This window comes from Ranitomeya variabilis, chromosome 8 (genome assembly GCF_051348905.1).
Source record: "Ranitomeya variabilis isolate aRanVar5 chromosome 8, aRanVar5.hap1, whole genome shotgun sequence".
NCBI classification, from domain to species: domain Eukaryota; kingdom Metazoa; phylum Chordata; class Amphibia; order Anura; family Dendrobatidae; genus Ranitomeya; species Ranitomeya variabilis.
In genome coordinates, this window is record NC_135239.1 from 115,608,376 (window position 1) to 115,631,295 (window position 22,920).

Genomic DNA, 22,920 nt, shown 5'->3' on the forward strand with positions numbered 1-22,920 from the left:
GAAGGGGTTAAATGGAAGAAGTTTGGAACCACCATACATACATATATATATATATATGTCTCGAGATTTTCAGCCCATTTTTTTAGGCTGAAAGTGTCCCTCTCGGCTTATATTGGAATCATTGTCCCTGGGGGGGGTCGGCGGCTGTGACATACTCACCTGCTCCTGGCTCCTTGCATCTCCGATGGTCTCCGGGCGCGGCAGCTCTTCCAGCTTTGAGCGGTCACATGGTACCGCTCATTACAGTAATGAATATGGACGCGACTCCACTCCTATAGGGGTGGAGCCGCATATTCATTACTGTAATGAGCGGTACCAGTGACCGCTCAAAGCTGGAAAAGCTACCGCGCCTGGAGAGTCCATCAGAGAAGCTGCCAGGGACTGCGCCGGGAGCAGGTGAGTATAATGAGGAGGCGGAGCACAAAGATATTAACTTCTCCTCGTTCCACCGCCGGGAGCCGTCTTCCGTGTCATCTGCCTGTGACGCTCAGGTGAGAGGGCGCGATGACGTGGTTAGGGCTCGCCCTCTGCCTGAGCGTCAGTGCGGAGGACAGGGAAGACACAGCTGCGCCCGGCGGTGGAACGGGGAAAGGTGACTATAGCAAGTGCCGGGGGCCTGAGCGGCGAGAGGTATGTTTTTTTTTTTTTTTCGTTTTTTTTTTAATCGCAGCAACAGCATATGGGGCATAATAGTCTATGGAGCATCTTATGGGGCCATAATCAGCATTTGTGGAGCATTATACGGGGCAAATGTCCGTATGGAGCATCTTATGGGGTCATAATCAGCATTTGTGGAGCATTATACGGGGCAAATGTCCGTATGGAGCATCTTATGGGGTCATAATCAAAATTTGTGCAGCATTATATGGGGCATATTTTAATATGGAGCATATTATGGGGCCCATCATGAACTTTATGGAGCATTATATGGGGCTCCTGATTCAAAATGGATATTCAAAAACACAACCTACTGATGTCTCAATTAATTTTACTTTTATTGTTATCTATTTTTATTTTTGACATTTAGCGGTAGCTGCTGCATTTTCCACCCTTGGCTTATACTCGAGTCATTAAGTTTTCCCAGTTTTTTGTGGCAAAATTAGGGGTCTCTGTTTATACTCGAGTATATATGTTTTTGGCTAAGCCAGCTCACCGCTTTGAACCAACAGGAATACATCCAACCTGTGGTTACAGTTCAAACCGAAAACGGATTGGGATAAATCCACACATGTAAAGAAAACACGGGTATTACATACCTGGCAATGTGTTTTTTCATGAGACATGACAGCACCACGAGAGAGGGGATCTGCCCTTCAAGGACAGGAAATCTTCAAGATAAAAGGGGCGGCTCCTCTCTCCACATCAGTTGTTTTACAGAGTATGAGAGGAACTCCGCCGGTTAGTGTACACATAAATAATACATCCTACACGGTTCTATTCACCGACACCCGAGGGAGTGTATAATACAAATAATGCTAATAATGCACCCAACTAATGACGTGATCAACATGGTGGGAATATAAGGGTGGCGTCATGTCTCATGAAAAAACATTACCAGGTATGTAATACCCGTGTTTTTCCATCATACATGACAGCACCACGAGAGAGTTACAGAGATTTGTTGTATTCTCTTTTAGGGAGGGATCACTGCTTGTAACACTCTTCTCCCAAATGTGCGATCAGAGGTAGCAGATAGGTCTAGCCTATAATGTTTAAAAAATGTAGACGGAGAGGACCAAGTGGCCGCCTTACAGATTTGGTCGATGGTAGCATCTGCTCTCTCCGCCCACGACGTCGCCATGGCCCTCGTGGAGTGGGCTTTCAGACCCTGTGGAACAACCCTGCCTGCACTACTATATGCTAGAATAATGGCCTCTCTCACCCATCTAGCGATAGTTTGTTTTGAGGCTTTAAGGCCTTTCCTTGACCCCTGGAATGAAACAAAAAGCCCTCTGTTTCCTCTAGGATTTTGTCATCTCTAAATACTGTAGGATACAGATCCTGACATCTAGGCAATGGAGTCTCTCCTCTTTCTTGTTGCTAGGATTGGGACAGAAAGAGGGTAGGGTTATATCCTGAGCCCTATGGAATCTCAATACCACTTTGGGGAGATATGCCAGATCTAATTTTAATACAACTCTATAGTCCATAATTTGCGTGTAAGGGGGGTCAGCTGACAATGCATGTAAATCCCCAACCCTACGGGCCGATGTAAGTGCCACTAACAAAGCTGTTTTTAACGTTAGCACTTTATCTGATGTTGTATTTAATGGCTCAAAGGGGCTTTCTGTCAAAGCTGTCAATACTAAATTTAGATCCCATGGTGGAGGAGTAGGGGATGGAACAGAGTCAGCTCTACTACAGGCTTGGATAAACCTCACCACCCACCTATTGCTTGCCAGGTCACAGTTGAATAAGGCTGCTAAAGCTGAAATGTGTACTTTGAGGGTACTAACAGCTAATCCCAGATCCAAGCCCTTTTGCAGGAACTCCTGTATTGCCACTATCGGGACCTCCCCTTCCCGTATTGGCCCTGAGCTGGACAGGAATTTCTTCCATATTCTCCCATAGATCTTGGTCGTTCCTGGTTTTCTGCTACTAAGCAAGGTGGATATTAAGCCAGCTGAGAACCCTTCTTTCTCTAACAACGACCGTTCAAATGCCAGGCTGTCAAATGTAGCCCAGAATTCTGCGGGTGGTTGAAGTGACCCTGTGTTAGAAGGTCCTGGTCTTCCGGGAGTACCCACGGGTCCGTCACTGACATCACTCTCAGCCAGTAAAACCATGGCCTTTTCGGCCAGAAGGGAGGTATTACAATTACCCTGGCCTTGTCCTCCCTGATCTTCAGAACTGCAGGGATTAGACATATCGGTGGGAAGGCACACAAGAGTCCTGACGTCCATTCTATGCTGAAGGCGTCTACTGCCAACGGCCTGTCTGCTGGGTTCAAGGAGCAGAATTTTTGAACTTTTTGTTGGCTTTTGAGGCAAAGAGGTCTACACTGGGTCTTCCTCACATGTGCACTATCCGTTGAAAAGTGGACTTTTTTTTTTAGGGACCATTCCCCTTGCCTTAAGTGGTTCCTGCTTAAAAAGTCTGCCTTTACATTGTCCACACCTCAAATATGCAGGGCCGATAAAGAGAGGAAATGCCTTTCGGCTAGAGTCATGAGTCTTTTGGTTATGTGTATCAATGACCGAGAACGGGTGCCCCCCTGGTGGTTTACATATGCGACCGCTGATCGGTTGTCCGATAGGACTCTCACATGATGTCCTGTTAAGTGTGGAAGTAACTTCCTCAGCGCTTTCTCGATTGCTAGGAGTTCCCACTCGTTTGAGGATAGATTTTTTCCTCTTAAGCCCAGGGGTCTTGGACCCATAGTGTGTCTGAGTGAGCTCCCCACCCCCATGGACTGGCGTCCGTTGTGATTACTTTGGAGGCTGTGTATGTCCAGGGAACTCCTCTCGGAGATGACTATCTAACCACCATCTGAGTGATTGGAGTACAGAGTGTGGGAGAATGAGCTTCTGCTCTAGCTGCCCCTGAAGTTCCAGGTGTTCTGCAGCACACACCATTGCAGTTCTGTTGCATGGAACTGGGCCCATTATACTGCCGGTATGCAGGAGGTTAGGGACCCTAACACCGACGTGGCTCTTCTTAAAGTCATCTCTGTATTTTTTAATGTTGTCATAATCATTTGTTTGATTTTTTTCCTCTGGGAGGTGACACTCCTGCGCCACGGAGCCTACCGTTATCCCTAGGAAATTCTGGACCATCACTGGCTCCAGTTTGTATTTCTTGAGGTTCAGTTGCCATCCTAGTGTCTGTTGAGTGTCCATCACTATTCTGACCTGCTCCTTACAGTGAGAAAAGTTTTTCCCCACTATTGGGAAGTCGTCTAAGTAGGGTATTATCAGAGTATCTTTTTCTCTGAGATGTGCTGTGACCTCTGCAATCAGTTTTGTAAATACTTGTGGGGCTGCTGCTATCCCAAAGGGCAGAGCCCTGTACTGAAAGTGACGCAACTGGGACCCCATCTGAACAGCCACTCTGAGAAACTGACGATCTTGTTGTCTGATTGGGACGTGGTAATAAGCGTCCTTTAGGTCTAGGACTGACATGTAACACTGAGGATATAGAAGTTTCACTGCTGATTTTATTGTTTCCATCTTGAACGATGGAATTATTAGATATTTGTTGAGGCCTTTTAAATTTATTATTGTCCTCCAAGAATTGTCCGTTTTTTTATACAGAAAAAGGGGGTAGTAAAACCCTTTAATCCTTTCCTCTATTGGAACTTCTTCCAAGTCGTGTTTGTCTAGGAGTGATATTATTTCTCCTTCCAGACTGTCTTGTTTCTCTTGGGAGGACTGTACCGGGGTCTGCATGTATCTTCTTGGAGGCCAGTGGTGGAATTTTAGTTTTAGGCCTGATCCTATAATCTGTCGGATCCATACACTGGAGGAGATCCTCTCCCAGGCTGGAAGGAAGTGAGAGCCTCCCTCCCACCTGAGAAGGACCGTCACTGGGAGGGTTTCTTGGTGACCCTGGGGAACTTGCCAAAATAGAAGCCTTTTCCTCCCCTGGATCGTTTGTCAAAGTTGCTTCTGTCTCGGTCTCTATACTGCTGCCTTCAGAATTTTCAGCCTCTCTGAAAGGAGCGCTGAAAGGGCTGTTTCGGAAATTTTTTCTTCTGGTCATCGGCTTTTTCCAACATCTCATCTAATGCCGGTCCAAACAGGAAGTTCCCTTCACATGGCAAAGAGAAAAGTTTCATCTTTGCCTGTGTATCTCCTGGCCAGCATTTAAGCTATACCGCACGGCGTCCAGTGTTGGCTAAAGCTGCTGACTTTGCTGCCAGTCTAGTCGAGTCTGCTGATGCCTCAGTTAGAAATACTGCCGCTGCCCTCATGGTTGGTATTGCCTCTAGGATAGTTTCTCTGGGAACTTTTTGTTCTACCTGTTCCTCCAGGTTGTCTATCCATATTTTTAGGGATCTGGCTACACAAGTGGACGCGATAGCTGGCCTTAGTGCTCCTGCCGAGGCTTCCCATGCTGTTTTCAGGGAACCGTCCACTTTTCTATACAGAGGTTCTTTTAGAGAACCTAAATCCTCGAATGGCAGGGAGGATTTTCTGGCAACTTTTGAAATTGCCACATAAATTTTTGGGGATCTATCCCAAGATGAGGACGCCTCCTCCTCAAAAGGATATCTTCTCTTTAGGGAGTTGGTTATTTGGGACCTTTTCTCCGGTTTTTGCCATTCCCTTTTAATCAGTTCTTGTAGCTGTTCATTAATAGGGAATGACCTCAGTTTTTTCTTTTGCAGACCACTGAACATAAGTTCTTGGGTTGTCTTTTTTGCCGTCTTGTCTACCAGCCCCATGGTAGAGCGAACAGCTTTTATAAGCTTATCCGTAGCCTCCACTGGAAATGTATCTTCCTCCTCTGAGCTACTATCTGAGCAGCGAGCTGTATCTGAGTCCTCCTCTGACTCCGAGGAATCCTTTTAGGATGCTACTGAGGGGCTGGATCTGTCCCTAGATCTGGTATTTGTGTAGGCTGTCTGTAACGCTTTTACAGACCTAGAGACCTCTGACTGAATTAGAGATCTTAGGCTCTCCATAAAGGAGGGTGTTTCCTCTGCCACTGTCTTGTTGATACACTCCTGACACAGTCTTTTACTCCAGGATGTTTTTAAAGGCTTTTTACCCACGGGACATTCCTTATTTTTAGCTTTTGCTTTATATTTTTTGGGTACCTCCTATACTCCACCCCCCAAATGTATGTGAGAAAAGAGGGGAGAGACGGAGAAGAGAAAGAGAAAAGAACAGACATTAGCGTGCTGGACTTTCTCGAAGTTCACTCACCACTCGGATGCTTTCAAAGTACGGGTACCGGATCCGGAGGTTGACTGGTTTTCTCCATGTCTCCCAATGAGACCAGGGACCCCTTCTTGGTATGGCGATCCGTCCGTACGCTGTCCGAGCGGCTTTTGCTGCTGCCATGGCGTATCTGGCTCTTCTCACTTGAGCGAGACCGCCTCTCCTGCACCTCTTGTGGCATTAAATGCTCCAGCAAAAAAAACTCTCCATCCTACACACAACCACTTAACAAGAGCAGTCACAATCAACCTGGCCTGGTTTAGCGACACAGGGCAGCACTTCTGGTTCGTTTAAACAGACTCACTTTCCTTTTTTTTTTTTTTTTTTAATGGATCACCTGGTTGATCCCGCCTTTACTGGCCACTCAGCACTTTGTGCTACAATCAGGTGTATGTTTAATCTTATTGATTACCTGGTTGATCGTGGCTGATCCACTTCCAATGCACATATATGCAATCAATCACCTGGCTGATCCTGCCTCTGCCGCCATCCAGCCTCAGCTGGTAATTTAATTGTTCCAGCATTGTTCCGCCGGTAGTCACGTCCGGTGCGCGCTCAACTATTCACCTGGTTGATCCTGCCTTTGCTCCGAGCGCCAGCATCTGCACGTACTCTTCCTCCTACGCGCGCACTTGGCCATTACTTCCGGTGTGCGCTGGAATTCCTGGTCCCCCTGCCCCTTCGCCCGCAACTAAGGTTCCGAGTGCCGTCGAATCCCGGATGAAGCCCGTGCGCGCTTCCGGCCGCGCGACACACGTGCTGAGAAGAAACTTCACCGTGTCCTGGGCTCCTGGTCACCAGACTGAAGTTGCAGTCACCCCGCTTTCGCTTGTCCCATACACCGCTCTCCTCCCTGCACTCATCTGCTTACAGGTACTCCATACAGGGAAGGAGGGGGAGGGAGAGGGAAGGAGGGGGAGGGAGAGGGAAGGAGGGGGAGGGAGAGGGAGGGGGAAAATGAAAACTCCCTTTCAGCGCTCAACAGGGAGGGTTCAATACCTTCCGAGGACCCTTACCTAGCCTGGAAACCGATGTGTCTCACAGGCTGCATGGCCACCATAGATCAACAGAGAGGGCACCATAACTGTGACCTCCGTGGATCCCAAGGGAGCAGCAGGTTTTATGGTCACAGGGAGGTTACACCGCCGTGGCCTCCGAGGCCCTATCTTCACCTGGGCGTTCGCCTCACGGGCTGTGGCCATGCTTCGCTCAGGAAGGGCATGGAATACATGGCCCCCGAGGTGACTACCGGTACCTGTTGACGGATGCAGCAGACCAGTGCCTGCCCAAACCCATCCAACACAGGCCCAGGCATCCTCTTCTATCTTCAAGATCTTCCATCTTGTAGATTGTGAGCCCTCGCGGGCAGGGTCCTCACTCCTCCTGTACCAGTTATGACTTGTATTGTTCAAGATTATTGTACTTGTTTTTATTATGTATACCCCTCCTCACTTGTAAAGCGCCATGGAATAAATGGCGCTATAACAATAAATAATAATAATAATAATAATAATAATAATAATCTTGAGGGTTCCCAATCAAGGACAGGAAACCAACTGATGTGGAGAGAGGAGCCGCCCCTTTTATCTTGAAGGTTTCCTGTCCTTGAAGGGCGGTTCCCCTCTCTCGTGGTGCCGTCATGTATGATGGAAAAAAAACTTTTTGTTTCTCCAGCGCAGTCCAATGGTAGAGTAAAATATACCTTTTATTTATCCATAAAAAGGTTCCAGATTTCTTCAGTAACAATATTGCATACATTCAAACATTCAATCCCTTATGGACGACATGTTTCGACACCACGTGTCTTCCTCCAGGTCCAAATGAGTACTGAATCAAGACCGCATATATAGTATAGGGAAGCAAAAAAAAAAAGAAAAAAAAGGCCCATATGAGTTACTGGGTGTCACAGGTGAGTATAGAGAATTCCAATAGATTTGATTTCACCCGGTTAACCCCATAGTCAACAGTAACCACTTGCGGTATTGATCCTTCCCCAAGAATTTCAACATGAAAAAAACGAATGAATAAAATCCACATTAAATACAAATTAAAATCAACCATATCTATAGGATACAAAAAAATTCATATTAAATATTCAGATCTTCACAGCACAAAACAAGAAAAAAAAACGTTAATAGCGGAATTATTTCATATTAAATAAATTACTGTGACTATAGAGCTTCTATTATAACATCTCAATTTATATTAAATATTGCATTATCAAGTCCATGCGGCTATTTAACCCACACGGCACTCTAGTTTCCAGTAAAAAAAAATCCACTTACTTTCCCTTGCCAGGATTATTTCATGTAAACTGCCCCCACTAACGGGCTTAGACACTTTCTCTATTCCTTTGAAGGAAAAAGATTTTAGATCCCCATTATGCTTATTGGCGAAAAGTCGTGAAACTGCATAGAAACATATATATATATATATATATATGCACATGTTCATGGGTCAGAATCAGAGGTCTGTTAACCCATTTCTGCCATCGGATGGAATAGTACGTCGTATGGCAGAACCCCCGCTTTGATGCGGTATGTGCACACGTTGCAGATTTCCTGCAGAACTGTAGCTATTTTTCCAGCGCAGAAACACTGCAGATCTGCAAGTGATTTACAGTACAATGTAAATCAATGGAAAAAAAAAATTCTGTGCTGATGGTGCAGAAAAACCTGCAGAGAAAACGCAGCAGATTCAAAAAAGGACCATGTCAATTCTTTGTGCAGATCTGCTGCGTTTCTGTACCTATTCCATAATAGAAATCTGCAGGGCCAAAAAAAAAAAAAGAAGAAATCTGCACAAAAATCTGCAACGTGTGCACATACCAAAGAGTGCAGATTCTGACCTGCGTTTTCTGCCAAGAAATGCAGAATCTGCACAGAAAATTCCACAGTCAAATCTGCAACGTGTGCACATAGCCTAAAGGCCCCGTCTCACATAGCGAGATCGCTGCTGAGTCACAAGTTTTGTGACGCAACAGCGACCTCAGTAGCGATCTCGCTATGTTTGACACGTACCAGCGACCCGGCCCCTGCTGTGAGATCGCTGGTCGTGTCGGAATGGCCTGGACCTTTTTTTGGTCGTTGAGGTCCCGCTGACATCGCTGAATCGGTGTGTGTGACACGGATTCAGCGATATCTTCACTGGTAACCAGGGTAAACATCGGGTTACTAAGCGCAGGGCCGCGCTTAGTAACCCGATGTTTACCCTGGTTACCATCGTAAATGTAAAAAAAAAAAAAAACAGTACATACTCACATTCCGCTGTCCGTCAGGTCCCTTGCCGTCCGCTTCCCGCACTGACTGACTGCCGGCCGTAAAGTGACAGTACAGCAGAGCGGTGACGTCACCGCTCTGCTGTTAGGGCCGGCGCTCAGTCAGTGCAGGAAGCGGACGCCGGGGGACGCGAAGGTGAGTATGTACTGTTTGTTATTTTACATTTTACACTGGTAACCAGGGTAAACATCGGGTTACCAAGCGCGGCCCTGCGCTTAGCAACCCGATGTTTACCCTGGTTACCCGGGGACCTCGGCATCGTTGGTCGCTGGAGAGCGGTCTGTGTGACAGCTCTCCAGCGACCACAGAGCGACTAAACAGCGACGCTGCAGCGATCGGCATCGTTGTCTGTATCGCTGCAGCGTCGCTATGTGTGACGGGGCCTTAATTCTGCAGCAATCTGAGCATCCACCCTATGTAGCTGAGCCGATCAGGCTATGCCAGCTTCTAGCCTCCCATGGAGGATATTGAAGCATGGCAAAAGTAAAAAAAAAAAAAAAAAAAAAAAAAAAAAATATAAAAGTTCAAATCATCCCCCTTTTGCCCCATTCAAAATAAAATAAATCAAACATACACATATTTGGTATCGCCGAGTTCAGAATCACCCAATCTATCAATAAAAAAAAGGATTAACCTGATCGCTAAACAGCGTAGCGAGAAAAGAAATTCAAAATGCCACAATTATGTTCTTTTGGTTGCCGCAATATTGCATTAAAATGCAATAACGGGTGATCAAAAGTATCTGCACCGAAATGGTATTAATAAAAATGTCATCTCGGCACGCAAAAAATAAGCCCTCACCCGACATCATGAAAAATTGAGACGCTACGGGTATCGGAAAATTGTGGATTTTTTTTTTTAACAAAGTTTGGAATTTTTTTTCACCACTTAGATAAAATAATAACCTAGACATGTTTGGTGTGTATGAACTCGGAATGACCTGGAGAATCATAATGGCAGGTCAGTTTTAGCATTTAGTGAACCAAGCAAAAAACCAGTATGGGATTGCACTTTTTTTTGCAATTTCACAGCATTTGGAATTTTTTCCCCGTTTTCTAGTACACGACATGGTAAAAGCAATGGTGTCGTTCAAAAGTACAACTCGTCCCACAAAAAATAAGCCCTCACATGGCAATATTGAAGGAAAAATAAAATGTTATGGCTCTGGGAAAGAAGGGGAGCGAAAAACGAAAACAAAACAACGAAAAAAGCTCCAGGGGTGAAGGGGTTAATAGATGTTTTTACAGGTAACCTGACACCTTGGAAAATGCTATGGTTAATATGCAGTTGAACAGCTTTTCAATGCTGCAGGTAGAGCTGGCATCACTGTCCCTGCCTTTGCACAAATTGAACATGGAGAGGAAGCTGGACTGCAGCTGATCTCCGACCTCCTCTTCATGTTCAAGTCATAGAAGGTGATACCAGCGCTGATTGGGCGCCGGGATTACGCGTCACAACTGTAGAACCACAGACCAAGAGTGCGACACCACTGGAATGCTGCCGAAATGGCAGGGGAGTACTTTTTTTTTAAATTCTATCGGGGCCAAACATTTAGATCAACAAGTGGTTGTCCTAGCAGTGGACAACCCCTTCAATTTATAACTATAGGAAATGCACAGATCATATAGTTTGGCTACAAACACCATTGTAATTCTCATGGTGCCGTCCTGCAGGCTCATGTGGTGTCACATTCCCATTGCTAGTTGTAATCCCTTTGGGAACTAAAGCATATTCCCAGATAACTGTACAACAAGTTGTCCATGAGGGAACGCAACAGCGGGACGTGCCGCCCGCGAGTGAACGCAACAGCGGGACGCGCCGCCCACGAGGGAACGCAACAGCGGGACGCACCGCCCACGATGGAACGCAACAGCGGGACGCACCGCCCACGAGGGAACGCAACAGCGGGACGCGCCGCCCACGAGGGAACGCAACAGCGGGACGCACCGCCCACGATGGAACGCAACAGCGGGACGCACCGCCCACGAGGGAACGCAACAGCGGGACGCGCCGCCCGCGAGTGAACGCAACAGCGGGACGCGCCGCCCGCGAGGGAACGCAACAGCGGGACGCGCCGCCCGCGAGTGAACGTAACAGCGGGACGCGCCGCCCACGAGGGAACGCAACAGCGGGACACGCCGCCCACGAGGGAATGCAACAGCGGGACGCACCGCCCACGAGGGAATGCAACAGCGGGACGCACCGCCCACGAGGGAATGCAACAGCGGGACGCACCGCCCACGAGGGAACGCAACAGCGGGACGCGCCACCCACGAGGGAATGCAACAGCGGGACGCACCGCCCACGAGGGAACGCAACAGCGGGACGCGCCGCCCACGAGGGAACGCAACAGCGGGACGCACCGCCCACGAGGGAACGCAACAGCGGGACGCGCCGCCCACGAGGGAACGCAACAGCGGGACGCACCCGGCCAGGGCAGTGAGACAGATCTCATCAGACTGCCTAAACAATTGGGGAATCAGAACTAGAACTATAATAACAACAGCTGAGCCTTCCGCTGTTTCCACTCTGCCTTCGCCCAGCAACACAGGTCACGGGATGATTCCACAGCCCTCACCTGTGTTAGGCACTTCCCGGTACCAGGCCTTATACAACTCCCGCACTCTTCGTTTTGCGGTGCACAAATCTTGGCTAAGAATCGGTTTAACAATACCAACTACACGACTGGCGCTTTTTGATGCAGCCATATTCGGCTCGGTCGTTTCTAGGTCGTGACCAGCTGGGCTCCTGAGAGTGACGACACCGGAAAGGGCGGAGCTTCCGCCACAGAACAGCGCTCATACCAGGGTAGCGTCTAGAACGGAGTTGATTTTTTTGAGGAATTATGTCACCGGAAGGGGCGGGGCCTCATTCAGTCCAATGAAGACCAGATAGCAGGAAGCCGCGTTCTACTGGGCTGCTGCCTGGGTTGAGCCTAGACTGTTTGGGCTCCTTCCAGGTCCTGACTGCAGCCCATACAGTCTAGCTGCCTCACTACTGAAGATGCTAGAGTGTATGGGCTCCTTCCTGGTTTCCTGACTGCAGCCCATACAGTGTAGCCAGCCCGCTACTGAAGACGCTAGACTGTATGGGCTCCTTCCAGGTATATATTCTTGAAGATAGCAGACTTTATGGGCTGCTGCCTGGCCCTGACTGCAGCCTATACATGACACTAGAATGTATGGACTCCTTCAAGGTATAAATTATTAAAGCCAGTAGAATATATGGGCTCCTGCAGCCCATACAGTCTAGCCGGCTCACTGGTGGTGAAGATACTAGACTGTATGGGCTCCTGTCAGGTATATATTATTGTAGATATAGACTGTACAGGCTCCTGTCAGGTATATATTATTGTAGATATAGACTGTACGGGCTCCTTCCTGGTATATATTATTGTAGATACAGACTGTACGGGCTCCTGTCAGGTATATATTATTGTAGATACAGACTGTACGGGCTCCTGTCAGGTATATATTATTGTAGATATAGATTGTACAGGCTCCTGTCAGGTATATATTATTGTAGATATAGACTGTATGGGCTCCTGTCAGGTATATATTATTGTAAATATAGACTGTATGGGCTCCTGTCAGGTATATATTATTGTAGATACAGACTGTACAGGTTCCTGTCAGGTATATATTATTGTAGATACAGACTGTACGGGCTCCTGTCAGGTATATATTACTGTAGATACAGACTGTACGGGCTCCTGTCAGGTATATATTATTGTAGATACAGACTGTACAGACTCCTGTCAGGTATATAGTATTGTAGATACAGACTGTACGGGCTCCTGTCAGGTATATATTACTGTAGATACAGACTGTACAGGCTCCTGTCAGGTATATATTATTGTAGATACAGACTGTACGGGCTCCTGTCAGGTATATATTATTGTAGATACAGACTGTACGGGCTCCTGTCAGGTACATATTATTGTAGATACAGACTATATGGGCCCCTGTCAGGTATATATTATTGTAGATACAGACTGTACGGGCTCCTGTCAGGTATATATTAATGTAGATATAGACTGTACGGGCTCCTGTCAGGTATATATTATTGTAGATACAGACTGTACGGGCTCCTGTCAGGTATATATTATTGTAGATATAGACTGTACGGGCTCCTGTCAGGTATATATTATTGTAGATACAGACTGTATGGGCTCCTGTCAGGTATATATTATTGTAAATATAGACTGTACGGGCTCCTGTCAGGTATATATTATTGTAGATACAGACTGTACGGGCTCCTGTCAGGTATATATTATTGTAGATACAGATGGTACAGGCTCCTGTCAGGTATATATTATTGTAAATATAGACTGTATGGGCTCCTGTCAGGTATATATTATTGTAGATATAGACTGTACAGACTCCTGTCAGGTATATATTATTGTAGATACAGACTGTACAGACTCCTGTCAGGTATATATTATTGTAGATACAGACTGTATGGGCTCCTGTCAGGTATATATAACTGTAGATACCGACTGTACAGGCTCCTGTCAGGTATATATTATTGTAGATACAGACTGTACAGGCTCCTTCCAGGTATATATAATTGTAGATACAGACTGTACGGACTCCTGTCAGGTATATATAATTGTAGATACTATGGACTCCTGTCATGTATATATTATTGTAGATACAGACTGTACGGGCTCCTGTCAGGTATATATTATTGTGGATACAGACTGTATGGGCTCCTGTCAGGTGTATATTACTGTAGATACAGACTGTACGGACTCCTGTCAGGTATATATTATTGTAGATACAGACTGTACGGGCTCCTGTCAGGTATATATTATTGTAGATACAGACTGTATGGGCTCCTGTCAGGTACATATTATTGTAGATACAGACTGTATGGGCCCCTGTCAGGTATATATTATTGTAGATACAGACTGTACGGGCTCCTGTCAGGTATATATTATTGTAAATATAGACTGTATGGGCTCCTGTCAGGTATATATTATTGTAGATATAGACTGTACAGACTCCTGTCAGGTATATATTATTGTAGATACAGACTGTACAGACTCCTGTCAGGTATATATTATTGTAGATACAGACTGTATGGGCTCCTGTCAGGTATATATAACTGTAGATACCGACTGTACAGGCTCCTGTCAGGTATATATTATTGTAGATACAGACTGTACAGGCTCCTTCCAGGTATATATAATTGTAGATACAGACTGTACGGACTCCTGTCAGGTATATATAATTGTAGATACTACGGACTCCTGTCATGTATATATTATTGTAGATACAGACTGTATGGGCTCCTGTCAGGTATATATTATTGTGGATACAGACTGTATGGGCTCCTGTCAGGTGTATATTATTGTAGATGTAGACTGTACGGACTCCTGTCAGGTATATATTATTGTAGATACAGAGTGTACGGACTCCTGTCAGGTATATATAATTGTAGATACAGACTGTACGGACTCCTGTCAGGTATATATTATTGTAGATACAGAGTGTATGGACTCCTGTCAGGTATATATAATTGTAGATACTACGGACTCCTGTCATGTATATATTATTGTAGATACAGACTGTACGGGCTCCTGTCAGGTATATATTATTGTAGATATAGACTGTACGGGCCCCTGTCAGGTATATATTATTGTAGATATAGACTGTATGAGCTCCTGTCAGGTATATATTATTGTAGATATAGACTGTACGGACTCCTGTCAGGTATATATTATTGTAGATATAGACTGTACGGGCTCCTGTCAGGTATATATTATTGTAGATCTGTGAAGGGACAAATTAAGAAAGATTCTCCATTTTGTGCTTTTCGACTCCATTTTGTTGTTTTGATATAAATTTATATATAAACTGTACGGGCTCCTGTCAGGTATATATTATTGTAGATACAGACTGTATGGGCTCCTTCCAGGTATATATTATTGTAGATATAGACTGTATAGGCTCCTGTCAGGTATATATTATTGTAGATGTAGACTGTACGGACTCCTGTCATGTATATATTATTGTAGATACAGACTAGACGGACTCCTGTCAGGTATATATTATTGTAGATACAGACTGTATGGGCTCCTGTCAGGTATATATTATTGTAGATACAGACTGTACGGACTCCTGTCAGGTATATATTATTGTAGATACAGACTGTACGGACTCCTGTCAGGTATATATTATTGTAGATACAGACTGTATGGGCTCCTGTCAGGTATATATAACTGTAGATACAGACTGTACGGACTCCTGTCAGGTATATATTATTGTAGATACAGACTGTACGGGCTCCTGTCAGGTATATATAACTGTAGATACAGACTGTACAGGCTCCTGTCAGGTATATATTATTGTAGATACAGACTGTACAGGCTCCTTCCAGGTATATATAATTGTAGATACAGACTGTATGGGCTCCTGTCAGGTATATATTATTGTAGATACAGACTGTACAGGCTCCTTCCAGGTATATATAATTGTAGATACAGACTGTACGGACTCCTGTCAGGTATATATTATTGTAGATATAAACTGTACGGACTCCTGTCATGTATATATTATTGTAGATATAGACTGTATGAGCTCCTGTCAGGTATATATTATTGTAGATATAGACTGTACGGACTCCTGTCAGGTATATATTATTGTAGATATAGACTGTACGGACTCCTGTCAGGTATATATTATTGTAGATATAGACTGTACGGACTCCTGTCAGGTATATATTATTGTAGATATAGACTGTACGGACTCCTGTCAGGTATATATTATTGTAGATCTGTGAAGTGACAAATTAAGAAAGATTCTCCATTTTGTGCTTTTCGACTCCATTTTGTTGTTTTGATATAAATTTTGTTAGTAGGCTAAAGTTTACAGCTGTTATGAGACCTTGATGAGACCTTGATTGTTGCAACCTGGGCAGAACATGAGACTGAGGGTGCATTGTTCTACGAGACTTTGACGTCCAGACCATTCCTGTATTCTTATGAACCTAAAAAGACGCACCAGACTAACAAATAAACCCTAGATCTGAACGATCATATAAGGAAAGGTCATAGACCAAGAGTCTGTGCATAAGAATAGAGGTACAAAAAACAGTTATTATAAACCGGTATTTATTAAAGTATCAAATATACACACAATATTAAATATAATAATACATGGACAAGAGGGTGGTAGAGAGGAGCAGCTAAAAGATAGCATGTAGTAGATGACAAAGAAACAGCAATGCTAAAGATAACATGAAAAAAACAAAGCCACTCAGGTGAAACGCGCGTCGAGGCTTCCCTCTCTGCCTGCAGCACCTTGTCATCCACCGCAACAATGTCCCAAGGTAACAGTATGCCATCTTTAGCTTACTTATTGCACCTATGATTATGTTGCCTTGCTTTAGACATATATCCCCCACAATTCACCTTAGTTAGGGGATCACCATAGGGACTTATCCCTTTGACATTCTGTGCATACCATTTTTGCACACTACCCAGTATTCACTGGGCTGCGGTCAGAGTAGGGTGCTCAAATCTTTTTTGTTTTTTTTCATGTTATCTTTAGCATTGCTGTTTCTTTGTCATCTACTACATGCTATCTTTTAGCTGCTCCTCTCTACCACCCTCTTGTCCATGTATTATTATATTTAATATTGTGTGTATATTTGATACTTTAATAAATACCGGTTTATAATAACTGTTTTTTGTACCTCTATTCTTATGCACAGACTCTTGGTCTATGACCTTTCCTTATATGATCGTTCAGATCTAGGGTTTATTTGTTAGTCTGGTGCGTCTTTTTAGGTTCATATGATTAGGCCTAGAGGTACGCCCTCGGCTGGCCGAGAGGGCATCATTGTTTAGGTGTTCGTTCCTGTATTCTTATAGGTTACCGCGATTTTGGGTTGTCCCAGCGGGGGACAGGTAAACCTAGTGGAATAGACTATACGGCCGCTCTAGTACTATGCACGACTAAGTAAGGATATTTAGCTCTAAAGGAGAATCAGTTTCTGTGGAAGAAGAAGAAGACTTTGAATTTGTGTGATGAATCTGATATTGTTAGCCCAAAGATGAAGAAAATATTCTCAATCATTGGTTTTTCTAAGGTGTTCTGGCACATGAATTGTGTTAAGTCTGAGAACTGCTGTATTTCGTTTCTGTGTGAAATTTCTAAGATACCAGATGGGAGGGGTCAAACAGCTGCGCTATTGCTTTCTCCTTTCTGTGCTGAGGAATGTTGCAATTTTCTTATCTATGCTGTGTCTCTGGTATGGAGGGGGCACGTAGCTGCGTTCTAAGTCTCTCTGTATTTTCTTGGTGTAGTACGCGCTGGTAGATCTGTGTTTTGTTTAAAGCGACAATATTGTTTTGAAGTACAAAGAAATATTGTAAGTTGAAATTGGAAATTGAAAGTGAAATATAGTGCCTAGTTTTAGAAGGAAACTTGTAAGTGATTGTTTGGTTATCAGTGTGATTGAAAGATTGGTAAAAGATTCACCTGCTTCAAGTTGAGTAGTTGATATATAGCAAATTGAGGATCAACAGAGGACGTGAATTCTGATTGTTTTGTCACGTTGAAAAGGGAAAGTTGTCTATTACTATGACAAAAAACTGGATGTTTTGTGGTACTAGAAGGAACTGAGAAAGTGACTGAGATTAATGTGTCGGGAAAGCAAACAATCAAAAATTTGGGAGAGGGGGTCTCCCTGCTAGATAATATGGTCCCTCCCCAGGAAATTAAGCCTCTACTCCCGACTGTAAGCCCTATGCCCTTTAACCCCAAGGCACCAATATATCCTGGACTGCCGAGAAGTTCTATGGGCGTCTTATGGTAGTATTTAAAGATCTGGGATTCTCATTGTAACAAAAAGCCCATACACACTTTTTTGTAGTAGCTTTAATGTCCGGCCTTAAATCTGAATTGAAAGAGGCAATAATGTCAGTTAGACCCGATATTGAGACTTCCACTCCGGATGATGCATTAAAAGTAGTAAGGAAAAAAATAAAAAAGGTTTTCAGAACTTAGCCCATTCTGCATCAGCAGGGAATTTCAAAGGTTAAACCAGTAGCCGCAGCGAATCCTGCTCTAATTCCAGCCCCCACCGCAGCTACAAGGACGCAGCTCTGTTCCTTATCAGTGGCCCATGTAACAGACTCCAGCTCCTGCCCTCCTCCCACCATACACAAATCCAGTCTCATACTCCAATATCCCTTTTAACCCTATGTATGGGAATCTCACTCCCCAGCCCCGCCATGTCAATTCTCAGACCAAGAGCTTGTTTTAATTAGAGTAGATGGCAGACCCAATAAATATACTCTTACAAAACCCATCCCATTGGGACCCTTCCCTGAAGTCACTGTTCAGTTCCTAATCTCTCCCGTATGTCCGGTAAATTTACTGGGGGCAGATTTATTATCACAGTTTCGCTCCAGAATACAATTCCAAGATGATGGTCAGCTGGTACTTACGTTATATAACCCCTATGCAGATGAACACAATGACATCTGTATCCTACATGCCTTTCCTACGGTTATGATGGCCCTGATAGGCCCAGATCCACCCCCAATAATGCCTGTAGAACCAGTAAAAGTGTTTTTCAAACCTGGTGCCCCTTTTCCCAAAGTCTATCAGTACCCTTTGAAACATGATCAGGAGCGGGGCCTCAAGGGACAAATACACGTTACTCGATAATGGTGCCCTTGTACCCTGTGTTTCCCCATGTAACACGCCCTTGTTTCCTGTTAAGAAAAAGACCCCACCCGGCCAACCCCCTGTGTACCGGCTGGTACAAGATCTACGGGCAGTTAATGCAGCTACTGTTCTGGAAACTCCGGTGTCTAATCCACATACTCTTTTGTCCCAGATACCTCAGGATGCTGCTTGGTTCACAGTCATCGACCTCGCCAATGCCTTGCCAGTTTCTGTTTGCATTCACTTATCAGGGACGACAATTGACGTGGACAGTTATGCCACAAGGGGCCCAAAATAGTCCCAATCAGTTAGCAAAAAATGTGGCTGATCTTTTGTTGTGTGCACGAACAGAGCAGGAAGCCATTGCTGCCACTGTTAGCCTCCTCAAGTGTCTGGCAGATCTGAACTGTCGGGTTTCGGCCTCGAGACTTCGGTTCTGCCTTGGTCTAGTGATATTTTTGGGTCACTGTCTCCTTCAGGGTGTCAGACACCTCACAAAAGAAAGAAAAATAGCCGTCAGCTCCCTTCCTTTTCTGAAAAATGAGACTGAACTCCAGCGTTTTCTTGGACTATGTACTTATTGTCGTCAGTGGATACCGGACGCATCCCGCATAATGCAATCTCTCTATAATGCCCTGAAAGACGGTTCAAGATATGCTGATGATTTTGGCAGATTCCATACCGGAAACGCTGTTACTACGGAAGACACTGTAGTGCACGGAACTGCACTCCCTCCCTCACTGTCAGCACAAGAAGCAGAACTTCAGACTCTGGTTAAAACCCTATCCAGGTGGCCATTATCAAAGTTAAGGCGCACAGTCCTAGGAACAGTCCACAGACTGTTGGTAACGTCTTTGCGGATATGCAAGCAAAAGCTGCTAATCTCCTACCCGTTGAAATGATCATACCAACTATGGTGACCACACGCTCTCAGCGTAAACAGTTACAAGAAACGCTGACTCTACAGGAACCTGATGATCCACGACAGACTGAGGTTTTCTGTCGGACCCCGCGAGACCGCTTAATGACGATGCAGAGAATGTCCCCAAAGGAAGAAGTGAAGCAGTGGAAGGCTGATGGAGCATGTATGGACAATGGTCTCTGGAAAAAGGACCAACTTGTGTGTCTCCCTAAGCGGATGTACCCTGCTATTGCCATGTGGGCACATGGGCCCACACATCGAGGAAAAAAACAGGCCCTAGCCCTGGTACAAAAATTCTACTGGGCTCCAGGTATTTCTACAGTCCTGACAGCACTCAACCGTGCATGTAATATGTGTCAGACCTGCAATCCCGGTCAACTTCAATGTGTACCCCTGAAGCACCTTGCTAAGCCCGACTATCCTTTCCAAAGGCTCCAGGTGGACCACATCACGTTGCCTAAGTCTGGAAGGTATGAATATTGTCTGGTGGTTGTCGACATGTTCTCCAGTTGGCCAGAGGCATTCCCCGTTACCAACATGACTGCAAAGACTACAGCGAAGAAACTGGTGATGGAAGTCATATGCAGATATGGTGTTCCAGAAGTTGTCGAAAGTGACCAAGGCCTGGCCTTTTCTTCTCATGTGTATCAGGAGGTTTTGACCAGGTTTGGATCAACTGTAGCCCTCCATACTCTATACTCTCCACAATCCAGTGGAAAAGTTGAGAGGCTGCACGGCACACTGAAGGGACAATTGACCAAAATGATGCAGGAGACTACGGCTCCATGGCCAGAGCTCCTACCCATTGTACTATACCATATTTGCACTACCCCTAAGGCAAAACATGGCCTGTCCCCATATGAGATATTGTTTGGTGCTAGGCCCCCAGTTGAAAATTTCCAGCCTCAGTAGTTATCAGAAGAAACTGACTGTACTGTTCAATATGTTATTCAGCTTAGTAAAAATCTTGCTAACACCCATGTTTTAGTTTCTTCTTCCCTTCCAGATTCAGCAGAAACCGACACTTGTCACAACTTAAAGCCTGGTGTTTTTTTGTCGTGAAAAGCCATGTCAGAAAACACGGACTAGAACCCTTGTATGACGGTCCCTACCAAGTCCTCAGTATCACTCTTATGTCAGTAAAGCTGGAAGGAAGACCGACATGGATCCACGCATCGCACTGCAAGCTGGTCAAACAGACTAGTAGCAAATAAGGGGACATAATGTTTTGGTTTTTCGTATTTCCATATAATAATATTGGTAACCGCATGGGACAGCCTAAATTCCCCAACTTTCTTGAATAATAAGTTTGTACAATATCATGAAAGATTAGTAGTACAGATGGGTATAGCCAATAAAATTGTCAGTTCTATCTCCATTTACCCTATGATTACACAAATGTGGGATAAATTGCTTAGGGCCACAGATTATTTAGATGATCAAATTTGGGATATATTGGATATACTTAATACTACTGTTGCTGTCCAAACCAACTTATCATAGTTACTAATCAATACACTGTAGTACTGAATTATTTAACAGCAGCACAGGGTGGTATGTGTCAGGTTACTGGATCCGCACACTGTTATTATATATAAGTAATATACGTTAGTAGATATTCAAAGACTCAGAGATCAATATAATAAAGACAATGACCGTAATAAGGACAGTTGGTGGGCAGACACCTTCTCCTTTTTTTAATCCAGCCAATTGGTTTGGGGGGCTGGATAGCTGGAATCTTGCAAAGTTTGTTACACATTGCTGCCTTTATCCTTGTTATGTACGTAACACTAAAACTTGTTCTTTGGTGTATTTCTGTATGTATTAGGAAATTCTGCACTAAGACAACTAATGATGAAACCAAAAGGGTTGCCACCCCTGCTCTTCTCTACACCAATTTCACAAAGTTACCTGATGAAGATGTTGAAGCCAAGCTCATGGCTATCTTCAAAAGATCCCCACCACTGTTATCAATAATTGTTATTCGTAAATTCTAGTATACAGGGGGGATGGGTACGCCGCAACAGCCATGGCTGGTAATATGGCACCAGCCATGTGAAGACCAGTACCCCTCGAGCTTATAGCTTGGGATAGTACCTCTGATGCTGGACATTAATTAACAAAATTTATCTAGGGGGGAATGTGAGGGGACAAATTAAGAAAGATTCTCCATTTTGTGCTTTTCGACTCCATTTTGTTGTTTTGATATAAATTTTTTTAGTAGGCTAAAGTTTACAGCTGTTATGAGACCTTGATGAGACCTTGATTGTTGCAACCTGGGCAGAACATGAGACTGAGGGTGCATTGTTCTACGAGACTTTTGACGTCCAGACCGTTCCTGTATTCTTATAGGTTAAGAACTGTGAACGTGTTCTTATGCTGATTGGTTGAAGTATAATTTCTATGGCTATGAAAAGTCATACACAATAAACGGGGGGTGAGAGATCAGCTTGATCCCCCCCCAAACAGAGACACACGTCTCCGTCTGGTCATTTCCAGTTGCCGGCAACGCCTTGTAGATTAATTTGGAAATCACTGAGTTAACCGTGAAGGATCACTTTAGATCCTCCCTCAACAGATCCAGACTGTACGGACTCCTGACAGGTATATATTATTGTAGATCCAGACTGTACGGACTCCTGTCAGGTATATATTATTGTAGATACAGACTGTACGGACTCCTGTCAGGTATATATAATTGTAGCTACAGACTGTACGGACTCCTGTCATGTATATATAATTGTAGATACAGACTGTACGGGCTCCAGTCAGGTATATATTATTGTAGATACAGACTGTACGGGCTCCTGTCAGGTATATATTATTGTAGATACAGACTGTACGAGCTCCTGTCAGGTATATATTATTGTAGATATAAACTGTATGGGCCCCTGTCAAGTATATATGCTGCGATTGTTCTCGTATGCTGATTCGGCATGAAAAAATAATCACAGATGTGATCTGCCCCATAGATTAACACTGGTCCGAGTGCCATGCGATGTTTTCTCACATAGCGCTCATCCGTATTCTACGCTAGTGTGACCCCGGCCTTAAACTTATGAAGCGACACAGACCACCTGCAGTTCAGCCATCATCAATATTTAAATTACAAGTTTTTCACCATCCAAAAAAATGCAAATTTTAACCTAGTT

General features: G+C 44.6%; 1 protein-coding gene across 1 annotated transcript in view; it reads right to left on the reverse strand.

Moving 5' to 3' along the window:
- Nucleotides 1–11,968, reverse strand: part of NDUFA6 (NADH:ubiquinone oxidoreductase subunit A6) — a 102,313-nt gene extending 90,345 nt beyond the window's left edge. Inside the window, exon 1 of the mRNA XM_077277894.1 lies at nucleotides 11,742–11,968. Coding sequence (XP_077134009.1) covers nucleotides 11,742–11,871 — 130 coding nt within the window. The 5' untranslated portion in view covers nucleotides 11,872–11,968. The remainder of the gene's footprint in view (nucleotides 1–11,741) is intronic.
- Nucleotides 11,969–22,920: the final 10,952 nt, after the last annotated feature.